A 17,129-nucleotide genomic window follows, 5' to 3' on the forward strand; every position below is an offset into this window, starting at 1 on the left:
GAATAATAAGCCACGTACGTGATATGAAATTGCGTATTCAGAAAAAGTTTGGAAAATAAGTTTTGTACGTGAACTGCAATTCACGTAAGTTTACGTGAACTCAGTTCACGTATGTTTACGTGATCTGAAATCTAGTAAACGTACGTGAACTCAGTTCACGTAAACTTACGTGAATTGCAGTTCACGTACAAAACTTATTTTCCAAACTTTTTCTGAATACGCAATTTCATATCACGTACGTGGCTTATTATTCTATATTCAAGGATTACGCAATCTTAGTTCACGTATGTGTACGTGAATTCAGATTGCGTACAATATGAGGATTCAAGTTTCAAACTCCATTGATTACGCAATCTAAGTTCACGTAGGTGTACGTGAACTCAGTTTGCGTAGAGTATGACATTTTTAATTTTTTTAAAACATACGTGAACTCAGTTCACGTAACACCAAAACGTACATGAACTGAGTTCACGTAAAATCCTCAGATTTAAAAAAAAATACGAACCAAAATACAGAGCAACAAACATACCTTTTTATGTAGTTTTAACCACAATGTGATTATCAAACTGATGTGTTGTAGGTTATGAGTGAGTGATGTAACTTTTTAATGATTTTGAGTATTGGTTAGTGAAGTATGATGATTTTTGTAGGTGAGTTGTGAGGTTTGATGAAAATTGATAAATGAGAGTTATGGAATAATAAATGTGTAATATTGATGACAGGGGCATTTTGGGCATTTTGATTTTTTTTAATTTTGAGGGGTGTGACTAGCATTTTGGGGGGTGTTGGTAGCATTATTGTTAAGGTTATTGAGTTGGCATATTTATTCACAACCTTTTCTTGATTCCCAAAAATACCTTGAATTTGAACAAAATATGCTTAATAATCCATCGTACCATAATCTAAAAATAAACTGGAGGCAAACTCCACTTTGGCAATTATGATTGAGCCTATACCTTGAGTTCACCATGTATTGTTAACATGATTTAATGGATTGGTTTTTTGGGTCCTTTTTTGGTAACAATGTAAAACTGGTACATTTTGTATTTGCATCCATATAGTAAAAAATAACTGATGTTGGAATTGAAGCTTTTTCATCTTTTCTTTTCTCTTCAAATCATATATGGTAAAATCAAAAGATCGAATTCTGGTATGAAGACTTGTGCATATAGGAACATGAAGAGATCGTTTTCCGTTTTGAGTTTGGCAAACTCATGACAAATATTTAATCCGTGTAGAAAAAATAATCTTTTATGAATAGTATTGGTTGATATTCTATTTCAAAGATTTGTGAAGTGTCATAAATTAAAATTAAAAATCTCCATAGAGTAACTTTTTGAGGTACCTTTTGGAGATATTTTTAGTGATAACATTTGTTTTTTGCTTGCAATCAATTCAAGTTGAGAGTTCCAAAAAATGGTTCTGCCTATTAGAATCAAATCGGTGACGAGAAAAATTAGGGTATTAGAAAAAATTAAAAGAAAGGAAGAGAAGAGAATAGCAACGAAAAGCATAAAGATAGAAATAGATCATGTATTTTAATTTAGTTTTTGACATTGTCATGGCATAATAGTCAAAGTGACACAATATCATAGTTAACTATGTTAACAAACAAATAAAGACAGAAAGATCAAATTGATTAACATTTTAAAAAATTATAGACTATTTTGAAAATTCAATAAAATTGATGATTAGATTCATATAATTGTACAATTTCAAAAACTAAATTAGATATTTATTCTATATCTTTATTTTATTTTATCTATATCATGTCTTAACCGTCAAACGAACTCTAAAAAAATAACATGATAGAATAGAATAAAGACATGGTAATTTCTTATCTTATCATATATTTAATATACATCTCATCAAAAGCTAGATAACTTTTATTTTTTATTTATTAAAGATAACATATATTGTTCTGTAATATAATTTAGATAAATTAAATAATTATATAGTATATATTTATTATATATGTAAACAGGAACAGTACACTTTATGCCATAATTAAATTATTATTTTAAAAAATAAATAAATTCATATTTTCATCTCCATTATCTCCATTTTGTTAAATTCTTCTATCGCCATATTTTCTGCATATTGAGTTTCTCGTTATTGTTGCTGCTGCGTTCTGTTTATGTTAATGCATGTTCACTCACGGGTCCTGGTTTATGCTTTTAGTTTTGGCGTCATTCTGTTTTTATGTTTCTCTACTTTGTGTGCGATTCTGGTTATTGTTTTGGACTTGGTCTGCTGCTGTTTTTTTAGTTTTATTTTTGCAGGGTATTATAATTCTCGAGGGCTTTCCTAAATGTGCTTGTAATTCACAAGTATCAAATTACAACAAAATCTTGTATAAGAAAGTTCAACAAAATTAGTGGGATTTTTTCATCACAAATAACACATTTTCTATTACTTTCATCTTTTTTCCTCTGTATTCAAATATTATTTATTTTATTTTCAGTACATTTTACATACATTACTTTCACATCCTTGGAAAATTTCAAACCACGGTCATGGTTTTTCTAAGCCTAATCTTTGGAGTAATGTGAGTCATTGAAAATCTATGTCAACAATTGCTTCCTGCAGAAATCAAGTGCAATGATCAGTTATCTACATCAAACAAGTAAAGCAAAATAAGCTAAAAATAAGTACAACAAATACTCAGAAGAGAGATTGTTGCCACCTCTATGTTTTAAGTATACTGGACCAAATTTGTTTCAAAGAGCTAATAAGTTTTGTATGGCCAAAAAAATGTCCCTCCGTGATTCTTTCGGCGGTAGGTCCCATTTCATGAACGAATTTGACAGATTCTGAAAGTCTATTGAGAAGATTCATCAATGCAATTACTTCATTCCTTTGTAGCTGCAGCTGAAAGACCATCAAGTGCAACATTAATTCCTTTAGCAAACAGGAATAAACACACATGCAACATTTGAATTACTACTATCAAATCATTTTTTTTCTGTTACATAAATCTGCATTTGATTTTGTAAGACTATATAAAAAACACTCGACCTGGGGAACTTTGTGATATTGCGATGTTATCAAACAGGAAAATTTAACTACATATGATGCAGATACTAGCCACAGAAAGTACAGCCAACTTCCCAATTATATAAGCGATAAAAAACAGTTTCAGTGCATCGATAAGTGAACAGAATTAGGAAGATTTAAATGGAAATTAGAAGAATACATTTAAAAATGTACTTACTGTTTGAACCAAGTTTTCTTGACCATTTTCAGAGAAGAGAATCTTCAATGCAGTTCCAAGACCAAGAACCTGAAGCTTTCCCCATAATCGACACTTCTCACATCCTACACAATCCATCAAGGCACTACAGACCACAAAAATTATTCCATCGCCAAATGAGTTAAATGAATATAAGTATGCAAATCGAATCATTAATACAACAAAGCGGATACAATGAGTGTTTGTTTATAGTACAAAAATCAGTAGTACCTAATGTTTCTGAATTGATGTTGAATTTTTTGTTTTAGCTCAGGTCCACTTTGGCCTCTCCATAACTTAGCTTCATCAAATGGCACTGGACATGCAGCTTGAAGCTTTGAATTGTAAAGTAACTGTTTGATAAAGGATTGTGTTTTAAGGTCCTCATTATGGCTACCCGTATTGTACTCAGCCTGCTCGAGATAATCTGCAGCCTAAAGTGATATGTAGATTGCATCAAAAAAATTTTTAACAGCTAGTTCTAAAAGAAGAAGAAAAAATATCAACATCTATCAATTAAAATCAGGACAATCTATACTCACTTTGGTTACTGCTCGCAGGACAAAGAGAAAGGTGAAATACAAATTTCTGACACGATCGGGGTATTGTAGGACTCGATCATACATCAGAGTAAGATTTTGGCCCCACTAGAATAATAAAAAGGCAGGAAAGAAGTTAGTATATAATAGGTTTTTCTGAAGTCAAAATGCATTGCATTAGAGTAACAATTTATAATGTTGCAAGGTTATTTTAGTGCATAAAAAAACCATTATACCAAAAGAAAATTCAATAACAGAAGGATACCTACATGCTTAAATATGCAATATGTATTGATTCCACAAAGGCAATGAAAACATTTTTACGAAACATAAAGTTAGCTACTTCTGAGAAGAGGAACACAAGATTTACCATATTTGTAGCTTCATCAAGTAAGTAATCAGAAGCTATATGTACTGATATGGAGGAGTGAAGACCTGATATCAATTTATATAATATCTTTTCCTCTTGGCATGATTCTTGTGACAGATCTACAAAAGACAAACCTTTTATGATTACAAAATATGCACACCAAGATAGTTTGGAGGGTTTTACATAATGCTCCTGACATCAGTGAGACATACATAGGTATAATAGAGTACATTATCAGTTTCAAGGTAACTTTATTCAAGAAATAAATGATAAGAACAAACTAATAGTCACTCCACAAGTGACAAACTAAATATTAGATTGTTGAAAAAAAGCAAGATTTACAGGGCTGTCTATGTTTGATAACATGAAATTATAATCCATCTACTTGAAATAAAATCACATTTTTTCATTTACAAATTATGAACCAATTTTAGTGATTTGCGGCGTCAACACCAACACTTCAGATTGAAGGCGAGTATGGTGTCTAGCATGTGTTAGTGTCGGAACACTAACACAACACAACACAACACATGTAGTGACATTCAATTTCTTCCACTTAACAAATTATTATCGGCGTCAAGGTGTCACTGTCATGTCATGTCAGGTATCCGTGTTTGTGTCAAGTGCGTATATGCTCTCCAAAGAAAACTTACATTTGGGGCAGTTCTCAGAGTACACAGCATCCCATATCCTTCTTGCAGATGGACCAGTGTAACCAGTATATCTTTCAGGATTCAGTAGAAGATTAACATATGTCATCTCATCTGCAAATGCAACCATTTCAACAATTATTTTCTTGGATAGAAGTTTGAAACATTATAAAGTTATTTAATACTGCTACCTGTTTAAAAGTTAAAGGCTTTTACCGAAAGTGCAAAAAAGCTTATTACTACAATGATTTGCCATCTTGCTTTTTAATAACAAAAAAGTTTTCTTAAATGGGATCAAGTTAAAACTCACTCGTAAAACCAAGACAAACTAATTGGATGTCACCCAAAATATATTTATTTCACAGTTACTATGATGTACTTCATCTATAAACAAAAATATTCACATTTGAGCTAGTATACAAAGTAGCGCACCGTTGTCAGTCTCGTCATCATTCGTCCATGGATTGTCTATCTCTGTCCATCCTCTGAAAGCTTTATTATCCAAAGTACGATCAACAGCTGCCTCAGGTTTTCCTTCTTGACAAACAGGATCATTCAATGGAAGGCGATCGGGATTCTTAAATGATTCTGGGAACTCATTTTCCGAGCATTCACATACACTACAGTCCCGCAACCGGCACATACCATCATCAGGCCAAAAAGGGCAGTCGCACCATAGCTTGACCTACAGCAAATTTCATCTACTAATCTTTAGCATAGAAGAATCACATGAGGGTTGACAAAAGGGGAAAATAAGAAGCAATTCAGTAATTGGTAACATAGAGTGCATTGAGAGAATTTTTTATTAGTTTTATTTTTATATAATATAACAGCTGAATAATATCAAAGGTAAGCACTTGTTGAAGCAAGATATCACAAGTTAAATTCACCCATAAGTTCAAACTTTGTATACCAATTTAATTAGTATATTCATCATCTTAATTGCATACCGAACTACCAATAGGGGTGCAACAAAATCTATTCTCGTTAATTCGTATTTACCGAACAAAGTGATTCCGTTAAGAATCTCAGTCTTAGTTTGGTGGCTGACTCAAAACCGGCAACCAACTAAGGACAACCCGATAAAGAGAGGGTCAGCATGTCGACGTCAAATCTTTGTGTGGGTGGGTGTGGAGTGCTGAAGTGGCTGCAGTTATGGACTGCTTTGGCTGAAGGAGGAGGTGAACATTTGATTCAATTTGCACGATATAGAAGGACGAAGAGTGGTGAAGAAAAGGTTAGCAGTTGTGTGTTTTTTCTAGCATATGGATAATTTGGAAGACTAGAAATAATATGATATTTTCAGATAAAGGTTTTCAATGGGGAAAAGGTTGCGGACGATGTAAAATCCATCATTCTGGTTAGAGTAGTTTGAGATGAAAACACAATGTTCAGTTGAAAATGCAGATGGCAGCACATTGACTTGACTCTAATGCTTTTGTTGAAGAATCGAGAGAAATTAGATTTTATTCTCTTTTATTTTATATTATTATGTTTATTTTTATTCTATCATTATTACTCAGTTTTACTATTGTAATTTCTTTTCCTATATAAACAGCTTAGGGCTGTAATAATAAAACATGAAAGTATTTTGTCTTTTACTTTCTTCATGGTATCAAGAGCTCTGCTTAGGGTTCTGTAAACCTTTCCACAACCATTAGGGTTTGGCTCTCTAACCAACTGAGCTACCACAACCATTAGGGTTTGGCGCTCTAACCAACTGAGCTAAACCTAATGGCACACAATACCCCATGGAAGGTAGCCCTTATGGGTAGCGGCGACAACGACGATGGTTTGGCAAAAAAATCAGACGTAGTCAACAACCCTGACAATTTAGACAGCACCATAAGTGGCGGTGGCAGCAGCCTAAGCAGCCAGAATGATTCTTCCAACTTTTTTGCCATGAGGGAACTTCTAATACCCTCAAGGTTGAAATCCAGAAACTAAATGGAAAAAATTATGTCGAATGGTCCCAAACCGCAAGATTGATTTTAGACGGTAAGGGAATATATGGTTTCCTAACAGGAGAGGTGCAAATGCCTGCCACAACTGATCCAAAATACAGGTTTTGGAAATCTGAGAACTCTGTTATTATTGCTTGGTTGCTTAGTAATATGGAATCAACAATCAAAAAACCTTTTATGTTTTTGCCTACTGCCAAGGAAGTTTGGGAGGCTGTCAAAGAAACATATTCTGATATTCAGAATTCTTCTCAAATTTTCGATCTCAAATCACGATTGTGGCATACCAAACAAGGAGATAGAGATGTCACTACCTATTACAATGAGTTGATGACACTATGGCAAGAATTGGATCTCTGCTATGATGATCATTGGAAGTGTTGTGAGGACAGTGTTCTGTTTCTTAAGAGACAGGAGAACGACCGTGTATTCATGTTCTTGGTTGGGCTTAATAAGCGACTTGATGAAGTCCGAGGCAGAATATTGGGAAAAATCCCATTGCCATCACTTCGGGAAGCATTCTCAGAAGTTAGAAGAGAAGAGGCGAGACAAGGTGTTATGATGGGTAAGTCACCTTCTGTTGGTGAGGTTGAAAGCTCTGCCCTAGTCACAAAAAATGAAGACGGGAAGAGCGCTGGCAAGAAACCATGGTGCGAACATTGCAAACGTCCAGGGCACACACGTGATACATGTTGGAAGCTCCATGGAAAACCTCTAAATTGGAAGAAAAAAGAAAGAAACGAAGGTCATGCGCTCCAAGCTGGTACATCTGATCAAGAGAAGCAGTCTCCTTCAAGCCCATCTCCTTTCACCAAGGAACAGTTAGATCAATTGTACAAACTTCTTGAGTCTCAAACTTCTTCTTGCTCTATAGCTCAGAGAGGTAATTTTCCAAATACTGCTCTACTTAGTGTCACTCCCAGCCATACTTGGATTATTGATTCTGGTGCTACTGATCATATGACTGGGGAGTCGAGTCTATTTTCTTCTTATAGCCCTTGTGCAGGTAACCACAAAATTAAAATTGCAGATGGCTCTCTTTCAGCCATTGCAGGGAAAGGTTCTGTTATTCTGTCACCTAAGTTAACCTTAAAAGATGTCTTACATGTTCCTAATTTATCATGTAATCTATTATCCATTACTAAATTAACAAAGGATATAAATTGTCAAGCTAACTTCTTTCATTCTCATTGCACTTTTAAGGATTTGAGCACGGGGAAGATGATTGGCAATGCTAAGGAGAGTGGAGGACTCTATTATCTTGACAATGGACTCGACTTCAAAGACCAACAAAAAACAAGTACCTGCTTTGAATCTATTTTTGTTTCTTCTAATAATGATGATATTATGTTATGGCATTTACGGTTAGGACATCCTAGTTTTCCGTATTTGAAACATTTGTTTCCTAAATTATTTTCTAAGAAGGATCCATCTTTATTTCATTGTGAAACTTGTGAATTTGCTAAACATCACCGTTCTTCTTTTTCTGCACAACCATATAAACAATCAAAACCGTTTGCAGTTATTCATAGTGATGTTTGGGGTCCTAATAGAATAAACACATTTTCTAATAAAAAATGGTTTATAACTTTTATTGATGATCATACTAGAATTTGTTGGGTTTATTTATTGAAAGAAAAATCGGAAGTTGGACAGGTTGTCAAAAATTTCTTTAAAATGGTGCACACTCAATACCAAACAAATATTCAAGTCTTCAGAAGTGACAATGGTAAAGAATATTTTAATATACTTTTGTCCGATTTTTTTCTTGCAAATGGGGTTGTTCATCAAAGTTCTTGTGTTAATACACCCCAACAAAATGGAATTGCAGAGAGAAAGAATAGGCATCTCCTTGAGGTTGCTAGAGCTTTACTATTTGCAAATAAGGTTCCAAAATATTTGTGGGGTGAAGCTGTTTTAACTGCATCATATTTAATCAATCGAATGCCATCTAAAGTTTTAGATTTTCATACACCTCTTGATGTTTTTCGAAATTATTTTCCATTGACTAGTGTCTCTGCTGATTTGCCACTAAAAGTTTTTGGTTGCACTGCTTTTGTTCATGAACATAAACACCTTGACAAACTCGATCCACGAGCAATAAAATGTGTGTTTACCGGTTACTCTCCAACTCAGAAGGGGTATCGGTGTTTTGAACCAAAATCAAAAAGAATTTTTGTAACCATGGATGTTACTTTTGTTGAAAATCAACCATTTTTTAGTGACATTCATCTTCAGGGGGGAAATTTTAAGGAAGATTCATCTTTTACTTTTGAAAACATCATTACTTTAAGTGATATAGTGTTGTCACAAAATTCTGAGACTTATATTGATGCACCAAAAGAAAATGCCCAAGAATCCATATTGAAACTCAATCCACTTATGAATGAGGTTTCGACAGATTCAGTGGCGACAATTTCAAATGAAAATCACAATGATCAAATTCTTGATCTCAATAATAATAAAGGACCACCTGAAATGCCACAACATAATGACTCAGATAAAGAGACACAAAGCAGGTTTACTACAATTGACCCTACTTGGAAGGGAAATGTCTTTGAAAGAAGAAACCATAAACAGAGAAATGAAGGACCCATTCTCCGACCCTTCCAAGATTCTGAACCAATAGATAATCCAACACATCATCTTGATACAGGTAAGTCTTCTTCTATTCTTAAGAGTCATGTCGAGTATCCTGATTTAGACCTTCCTATTGCAATTAGAAAACCTATTAGATCATGCACTAAATATCCTTTGTCTAATTATGTGTCATACTCAAAATTGTCTTCTTCATTTGCTGCATTTACCTCTAAGTTGTCTACTGTAGAAATTCCAAAAAATATACAGGAGGCTCTAAAAATTCCAAAGTGGAAAGAAGCTGTTCTTGAGGAGATGAGAGCTCTTGAGAAGAATCAAACTTGGAGAGTCATGACATTACCTACAGGAAAGAATACTGTTGGCTGTAAATGGGTATTTACTGTGAAATATAATTCTGATAACACAGTTGAAAGATACAAGGCACGCTTGGTTGCTAAAGGGTTTACTCAGACATATGGCATTGATTACTCAGAGACTTTTGCTCCCGTTGCCAAATTAAACACTATTAGAGTTCTCTTGTCCTTGGCAGTGAATTTAGATTGGTCTCTTAACCAACTTGATGTAAAGAATGCTTTTCTGAATGGTGATTTGGAGGAGGAAGTATACATGGATAGCCCACCTGGCTTTGAAGATAAATTTGGTTCAAATGTGTGCAAACTTCAAAAATCCCTTTATGGTCTCAAGCAATCTCCAAGGGCTTGGTTTGAAAAATTCACTCAGTCGGTCAAAAGGCAAGGATATATGCAGGGACAATCAGACCATACTCTGTTCATGAAGTTCTCTAATGTTGGTAAAATTTCAATTTTAATTGTATATGTAGATGATATTATTCTCACAGGAGATGACATTGTTGAGATGGAAAGATTGAAGAAAAATTTGACTAAAGAATTTGAGATCAAAGATTTAGGCGCGCTTAAATATTTTCTTGGTATGGAAGTTGTTCGCTCAAAGAAGGGAATTGTTGTTTCTCAAAGAAAATACATCCTAGATCTCTTGGAAGAAACTGGGATGAGTGGGTGTAGACCAGCAGATACTCCTATGGAATTAAATGCTAAACTTTGGGAGAAAGGCAGTGTTCCTGTTGAGATTGGAAGATACCAGAGGTTAGTCGGCAAACTTATTTATCTAGCCCACACTAGACCTGACATCGCTTTCTCTGTGAGTGTTGTAAGTCAATTCATGCATTCTCCCTATGAAGAACACTTGGAGGCAGTTTATCGAATCTTAAGGTACTTGAAATCCAATCCTGGAAAGGGTTTGTGCTTCAAGAAAACTAATGACAGAGAAGTCTCTATATTTACAGATGCTGATTGGGCAGGATCAATTACTGATAGAAAATCCACCACTGGATATTGTGCCTATGTTTGGGGAAATTTAGTTACTTGGAGAAGTAAGAAACAAGGGGTTGTTGCTCGAAGCAGTGCAGAAGCTGAATTCAGAGCAATGGCTCAAGGAATCTGTGAACTTTTATGGATTCGTAAACTTTTGGACGAACTGAAAATGAAAGTTGACTCACCCTTAAAATTGTTCTGTGATAGCAAAGCAGCAATAAGTATAGCTCACAACCCTGTACAACATGATAGAACCAAGCATATTGAGATTGACCGCCATTTCATAAAAGAAAAAATTGATGCTGGAGTTATATGTCTGCCATTTGTGACTTCCGACCAGCAAACTGCTGATATCTTGACAAAAAGTTTGGCAAGACCCAATTTTGAGCGACTTATAGCCAAGTTGGGCATGACAGATATCTATGCACCAACTTGAGGGGGGGTGTTGAAGAATCGAGAGAAATTAGATTTTATTCTCTTTTATTTTATATTATTATGTTTATTTTTATTCTATCATTATTACTCAGTTTTACTATTGTAATTTCTTTTCCTATATAAACAGCTTAGGGCTGTAATAATAAAACATGAAAGTATTTTGTCTTTTACTTTCTTCAGCTTTAAAGTGTTTTTACAACATGTGGAGTTCTCTCAAATTTCTAACATTGTTGATCAAATCAAAATTTAAATAGTTGAGTGATGAATAAAATCTAAAAAAAAATCAATCAATAAACAAGTTGAAACTTAGAATTCTATTCCAAACTATTTTTCTAGAAAGGCCTCTCTTAACTCCAATCCTAAATTGTGATGTTGGTATGAATCGGATGCTAGCAGTTGTTACCGGTCATTTAAGGCATAAGAAAAACCAATGCTAGTAAATTTGAGATAGAAGATACAACTGAAAACCTAATGGTTTAGTGCATGTGTAGTTTCACGGTGGAATAGGCAAAATCACGATGAGCCACCGTGATTTTGTCAATCCCACCACAAAACCAAATATACACTTTGTTGGTTCTACATATACACTTAATTGGTTCTCATTGATCGGAAAGTAATTATAAGCATCACATAGACTAATAGACATAAGAAGTGACAATAAGCAAACCTTAAAATACCGAAAGAATGGGGTTTTCACAAGCTCTTGGAGAGACGGATACAATACTTCCTTGTTAAGATTGTCCACAGTTTCATAATCACAACAACAATCCTCCACCATACCACTATACTTCGGTGTACCCTGCAACAAACATAAAAGAAAGTTTTATCAAAATAAATTTTTAGCCGCACAGCACAAAAAACAATGTATGCAAAACACATCATCTCTGGATTTATACTGAAGACAAATACATTACTTTCATGTATTCAATGCAGAATTCAAAGCAAGAACTTTACATTACAACAATATTTAGCACTGACACTTTAAATTGAAACCATGTTTGGTGTCAGTGTACATGTAGTTAATTTCCGGCACCTCTATTTTCTAAATTATTACCGGTGTCTACATGTGAGTGTTAGAGTCTAGTCTGTGGAGGTGCTTCATAAGACTAAATCATCAAAGGAAGACATCCTCTCCTTTAAATTATTATAAGCAAGATTAACAATTTACATCAGATTTCAATGTGTTAAAAACAAACAATCATAAACTACACAATGCATTGAGATTCATGATTCAACAATTGAAGTTAAAAGACAAAAACACAAGAACATGGTGTGCACCGATCTGAAGAGTGAAGTGAGATTAAATACCAGTGCACACTGACATGCTTTGTTAATAACTCCAAAGAGAGAAATTTTGGAAGAAGTATTGGGAGACATTGCAATTGCAACAAAAGCAGCAATAAGAGGAACCACTACCCAAACCCGTTTGGTTCCAAAACCCCTCTTTTTCTTATTACACTCCTTATTCACCATGACCCTTTAGGATAAAAACAAAAACCCACTAACAGAAATACAAAAAGACAAGATTTTTGGTGTTCTTTGATTGATCTGAGGAGGAAATTGTTGAGGGGATTAAGAAAATGGAGAAAAGAGTTTAGGAAGGTTTTTGCGTCTTTATTTCTTTTCTGACAAGTCAATGTTTTTAGAAATAAAAAATAAAACTGAGTGAAAATTATGATGGGCGTTGTTGATGGTTTTATTGTTTACTTTGTATATGTCTTTGTAAAATTTGTATTTCTTTTTTATTTTATTCATTTTCAATTCTTATCGTTTGTAAAATTTAATACCTTTGACTTTTTTTATAATTAAAACAATATTTTATAATTTAATGGAATTGGAACTTAAAAATACGATTAAAAATAAAATTTGAATCAATTGTGGTTGGCTCGTATTGTTGGACCTTCCATTTAATATGTGTTGACTTGGGTTTAACTTTAGAATTATGCCATTAATATGGTTGTATACGCAAGTCTATTGTAAATTATGAATGGAGTTGATGGGTTTATGTAATTTTGTGTGTCTCAAAATCATTTTTTAAAATTATTTTTTATAGAGTTTTTTTCCGTATAGTTAATATTATTTCATTTTGATATATATTATGTAAAATAACGATACGTTTTTCGATCGAAATTTGAACTGTGATTCGTATACGATAAAAGACAAGTTTTTTCTCTTATATTCAACTCGTTAATATCTAAATTTTTATATCTAAATACTTTAGGTAGTAGATTGATAAGCATTCCAAATCGGACACAAATCATATTGACCAAATAAATGCAAAACTTAATTAAAAAACTTTGTTTTGAGTTTTGACCATGTATTAATTCAAAATTTAAAAACTAGGAAAAAAGTCTATTAATAAAAAGATTTAATTGTAATTTTTGTCCATCTATTTTTATCAATTCGCATAATTAGTATCCATGTTTTAAAAGTTGACAGTTTTGGTTCTTTCTCTCATATTTTTAAACTAAAATATGACAATTTCAATTTCACATATTTTAAATCACGTGACAAATAATTCATGAAATATAATCATTTAAATGAATTAATTGTTCACATATCTTTAATTAAATTATAAAAATAAAAATTTTATGAAGTTAAAAATTAAGTGTTCATAATTTTTTTTTATGATTTCTTATGTTGATTTTTAGTTGAAAAATCATAATAAAGGGTCAAAACTGTCAGATTTTAAAATAAGATAGCTAATTTTGTAAATTGATAAAAAAAAATAAAGGAATTAAAAGAAAAGAAAAAAAACCACCTCTTATCTCTATTATAAAAAAAAAAGGTACATTTGTTTTATACTTATTTTAAGAAAAAGAAACACTTTTCAAAATATATTAATTATTATAATTCTTTTTATACTTTTATTTAATGTGAAATGTATGTTTACTATAGTGATATAGTAGAAATTAAACATTTAATACTAACGGTATAATTGACATAACATCACAATTTAATAGGATTAATAAGTTTTTATTTTATTTTATTTTCTTTTTTATAGATTCCTACTAATCACATTTGAGATGTATACGATTTCACCTCATTAAGAGATTTTTCACTCAACCTCCATTTTTTGTAATTTTTTCTTGCAATAAAAAAATTCAATTTTGGACACCACTAATTTATTGAAAATGTTGGCCGAATTAGATGGAGTTTGGTGTCTATTATAGGCTACTATATGGCCAGACCATCAAGATAATTTAATACGGTTACTGTACAATTAGGTAGGAGTTGGTCTTTTGAGTTAAATTCCAAATATTTGTTTCATTTGTTTTAATATCATAGTACCTTTTAAATACTTTCTTTATCTATTAATTATAACTTTTTAATTTGGCAGAAAGGAAAAGATTAAATAGAGGTAAGTTACCAAAATAAATAAAAAGTAATAATTAATAAGAAAAAAATAAAGAATAAAGAATAATTAACCTTCTTTATCATGTACAAGGTTACACGTTAGAAAAAACAATAGGCGACCATTATATATCTCGAAAGAAAGTTTAGTTAAATACTACATCTTGTTAGATTATGTTTCTGCTCAAGTGTTCAACAAAATATTGTAGGGAATTTCTCTTAACTTTCAAACATCATCAAGGCAGAAAATGCAGGATTCTATCATTTTTTTACTGCATAATTTATTCTTATTATTTTTTATTGATAGAGATTCGGTTTTTGTCCATCTTTTAAAAAAAATTGGCCATTTTATTTGAAAATCTAAGGTTGCTTTCACCTGTTAAGAACTATGGTATACCTTATTTCCTTGTCGATTATTTAAATTTGATTTTGTTTATTGCTAGACAATAGTAAAATTAAGGGTTATCGACAAGTATTCGGAAACATGATTTTCATTGTGTTTCTAAATTGTTATTAGAAACAATCCTCTAACTAATGTTCTTGTTTTTGATTGATTGTTGAGGTCTATTTTGAGTAGGATTCATCGGTTTGTATAGTTGCTTTTATGGTCAAATATCATAATCAGGTACAAGGATTTATTTTGTACGGGTTAATCATTATTCTTTCATATAATGTGTAACAATCATTATCATTTATCTAGAAATCGATAATAAAGTCATACATAATAATATTACAGAGGTAATTTGTAAATTTCTAAAAGATACAAGCATGAAAAGTATCATCGTAACTACACAATAGTTTACAAAACATTCCAAAGAGTATTCAAGTATTACAAAATATTAAGTACAAAATAAACTAAGCATCAACAATCTATTCACTTCGAGCCTAACGGTCACACCTTTTTATCTAATATAATACATAAAAATAAGGGATGATATAATAATTTCAATGAGTTCCATAAAAAGGGAATGTTGGTTGAAAAATATTTTTTTCCTTCACTTAAAACTTCATGAATGAAAAGAGTTCACATAAAACATATCATCCACAATAATTTGAGTGCCATGTAAGTTGCACATTTTCTTTATCCTTTGTAAATTTTGAACGGTCTATCCCAATCCTTGCACTATGAGTCACTAGAATAGTTGAGATCTTTGTAAGGTAGGTTTTGGTCTTGACTGCAATTGACATCCCAATTGTTCTTCTCTTACCGATGTTTCATCATTGAAACATCATGCTAATTCTTTGTGATGTTTTCAAATCAAGAAATTAATACATATCATGTAAATAAGGTTATTAACAATAACTTCTCATTAACATGATACAATCTACTTGGATTGCATTTGCAAAATCAAATTTTTGAATTAGTAGAACAATTATTTCCCAAACTAAAATTGCTTAAAAAAATTAAATTTTGCCTGATGATTTCAGTTCAAAATGGAACTTCAACTCTGCTATCTATCAAATTCGCTTGGAGAATTCAATTTCGTTTAGAGAATTCAAGTCAATAACAAACTTGAGAATTTTTAGGTCAAATTCAATCCCTATTTTTCCTTTTACCCAATAACTATGGTAATGTTTGATTCTAGAAGAAATAGATAGTTCTAATAATCATGTTAGTGAAAGTGATTAAATGTTATCACAAACTTCAAATTTATAAATATCTAAGTTGGTTGGAGGTTTGTTACATCCCTCCCCTTTAAAGAAATGTTGCCCTCAAAATTTGAGGACTTACATATCGAAAAAGGTAGGGGTATTTGGTCATCATGTCCAATTGGCCTTTTCAAAAGAATATATGCCACAAATAACCTTCATTAAGGGAGTGGTTTTATTCCTCAAGATCTTCAAACTTCGGTTATCAATTTGAATAGGTACAAGATTGAAAGTGGGGTTTGGTTTCAACTAAATAAACTAATGACTTAGAGTTTGGTAAGGATTGGGAACTTAATTTTTGTGTTGTGACACATGGAATATATTATGTAGTTCAGATGATAATAGAGGTGGTAAATCTAAATGGTAGACCATAAGAACTACTCATTGGACAATTCTAAAAGGGCCAATGAATCGAAGACTAGGTTTCTTGACTTTCAACACTGGCAGTGAGGATAACTTTAAGAAATACATGGTCACTTTCTTCAAACACTAAAGGTCTTCAACAATTGTTGGCATAACTTTACTGCGGACTTTGAACTAATTTCAGCTTATCACATGACGGTCTAAATCTTTCCAATGGTTTCTTGAATGATCTCAAGTCCTAAGATTCCTTTGTCTCCTATCTCGAACATACATAAGATAGTAATTAATGAATATATATAATTATGAGAATAATGTTTATAATGCTTACTTGATATGCTTGTTGATAATTGTTGACGATGTGCATGTATGTGTTAGGTGATAAATGTCAATTGTTGATGGTGATATTCATTTATCTATTATGACATATTTAGTCGCATATATGGACTTAGCGATGCTAAATGGTCCTCAGTAGCATATATGGACCGAGAGACCTCTAACAATGATTGATGATGTTGTTTATGTTCTACTTATGTATCTCACATTCATGTAAATAAGATATGTTTAAGGGTTGTTATGTGATAGAATCGATGATCGACGATCGAGGAGACATTGGGGTATCTTCAATAGAAAGGTCTTGCGTGACAGC

The 17,129-nt window shown here is 32.4% G+C and overlaps 1 protein-coding gene across 1 annotated transcript; it reads right to left on the reverse strand.

The window, feature by feature from the left end:
- Positions 1-2,303: 2,303 nt before the first annotated feature.
- Positions 2,304-12,727, reverse strand: LOC101510306 (endoplasmic reticulum oxidoreductin-2-like). The gene is made up of 10 exons (XM_004488229.4): positions 12,425-12,727; positions 11,784-11,915; positions 5,224-5,476; positions 4,795-4,905; positions 4,142-4,260; positions 3,775-3,879; positions 3,464-3,666; positions 3,215-3,338; positions 2,687-2,871; positions 2,304-2,583 (listed from the first exon to the last, which is right to left on the reverse strand). The coding sequence occupies exons 1-9, from the start codon at positions 12,587-12,589 to the stop codon at positions 2,689-2,691; spliced, it is 1,395 nt and encodes a 464-aa protein (XP_004488286.1). The 5' UTR covers positions 12,590-12,727; the 3' UTR covers positions 2,304-2,583; positions 2,687-2,688.
- Between the last annotated feature and the right edge of the window lie 4,402 nt (positions 12,728-17,129).

The sequence above is a fragment of the Cicer arietinum genome, chromosome 1 (genome assembly GCF_000331145.2).
Source record: "Cicer arietinum cultivar CDC Frontier isolate Library 1 chromosome 1, Cicar.CDCFrontier_v2.0, whole genome shotgun sequence".
In the NCBI taxonomy this organism is placed as follows: Eukaryota; Viridiplantae; Streptophyta; class Magnoliopsida; order Fabales; family Fabaceae; genus Cicer; species Cicer arietinum.

Coding starts and splice junctions, on each gene's coding strand:
- LOC101510306 (XM_004488229.4), bottom strand. CDS start 12,589: ATGGTGAATAAGGAGTGTAATAAGAAAAAGAGGGGTTTTGGAACCAAA. Junction 3,339..3,463: donor CATCAATTCAGAAACATTAG/GTACTACTGATT, acceptor TGTGGTCTGTAG/TGCCTTGATGGATTGTGTAG. Junction 2,872..3,214: donor AAGAAAACTTGGTTCAAACA/GTAAGTACATTT, acceptor ATGGTCTTTCAG/CTGCAGCTACAAAGGAATGA.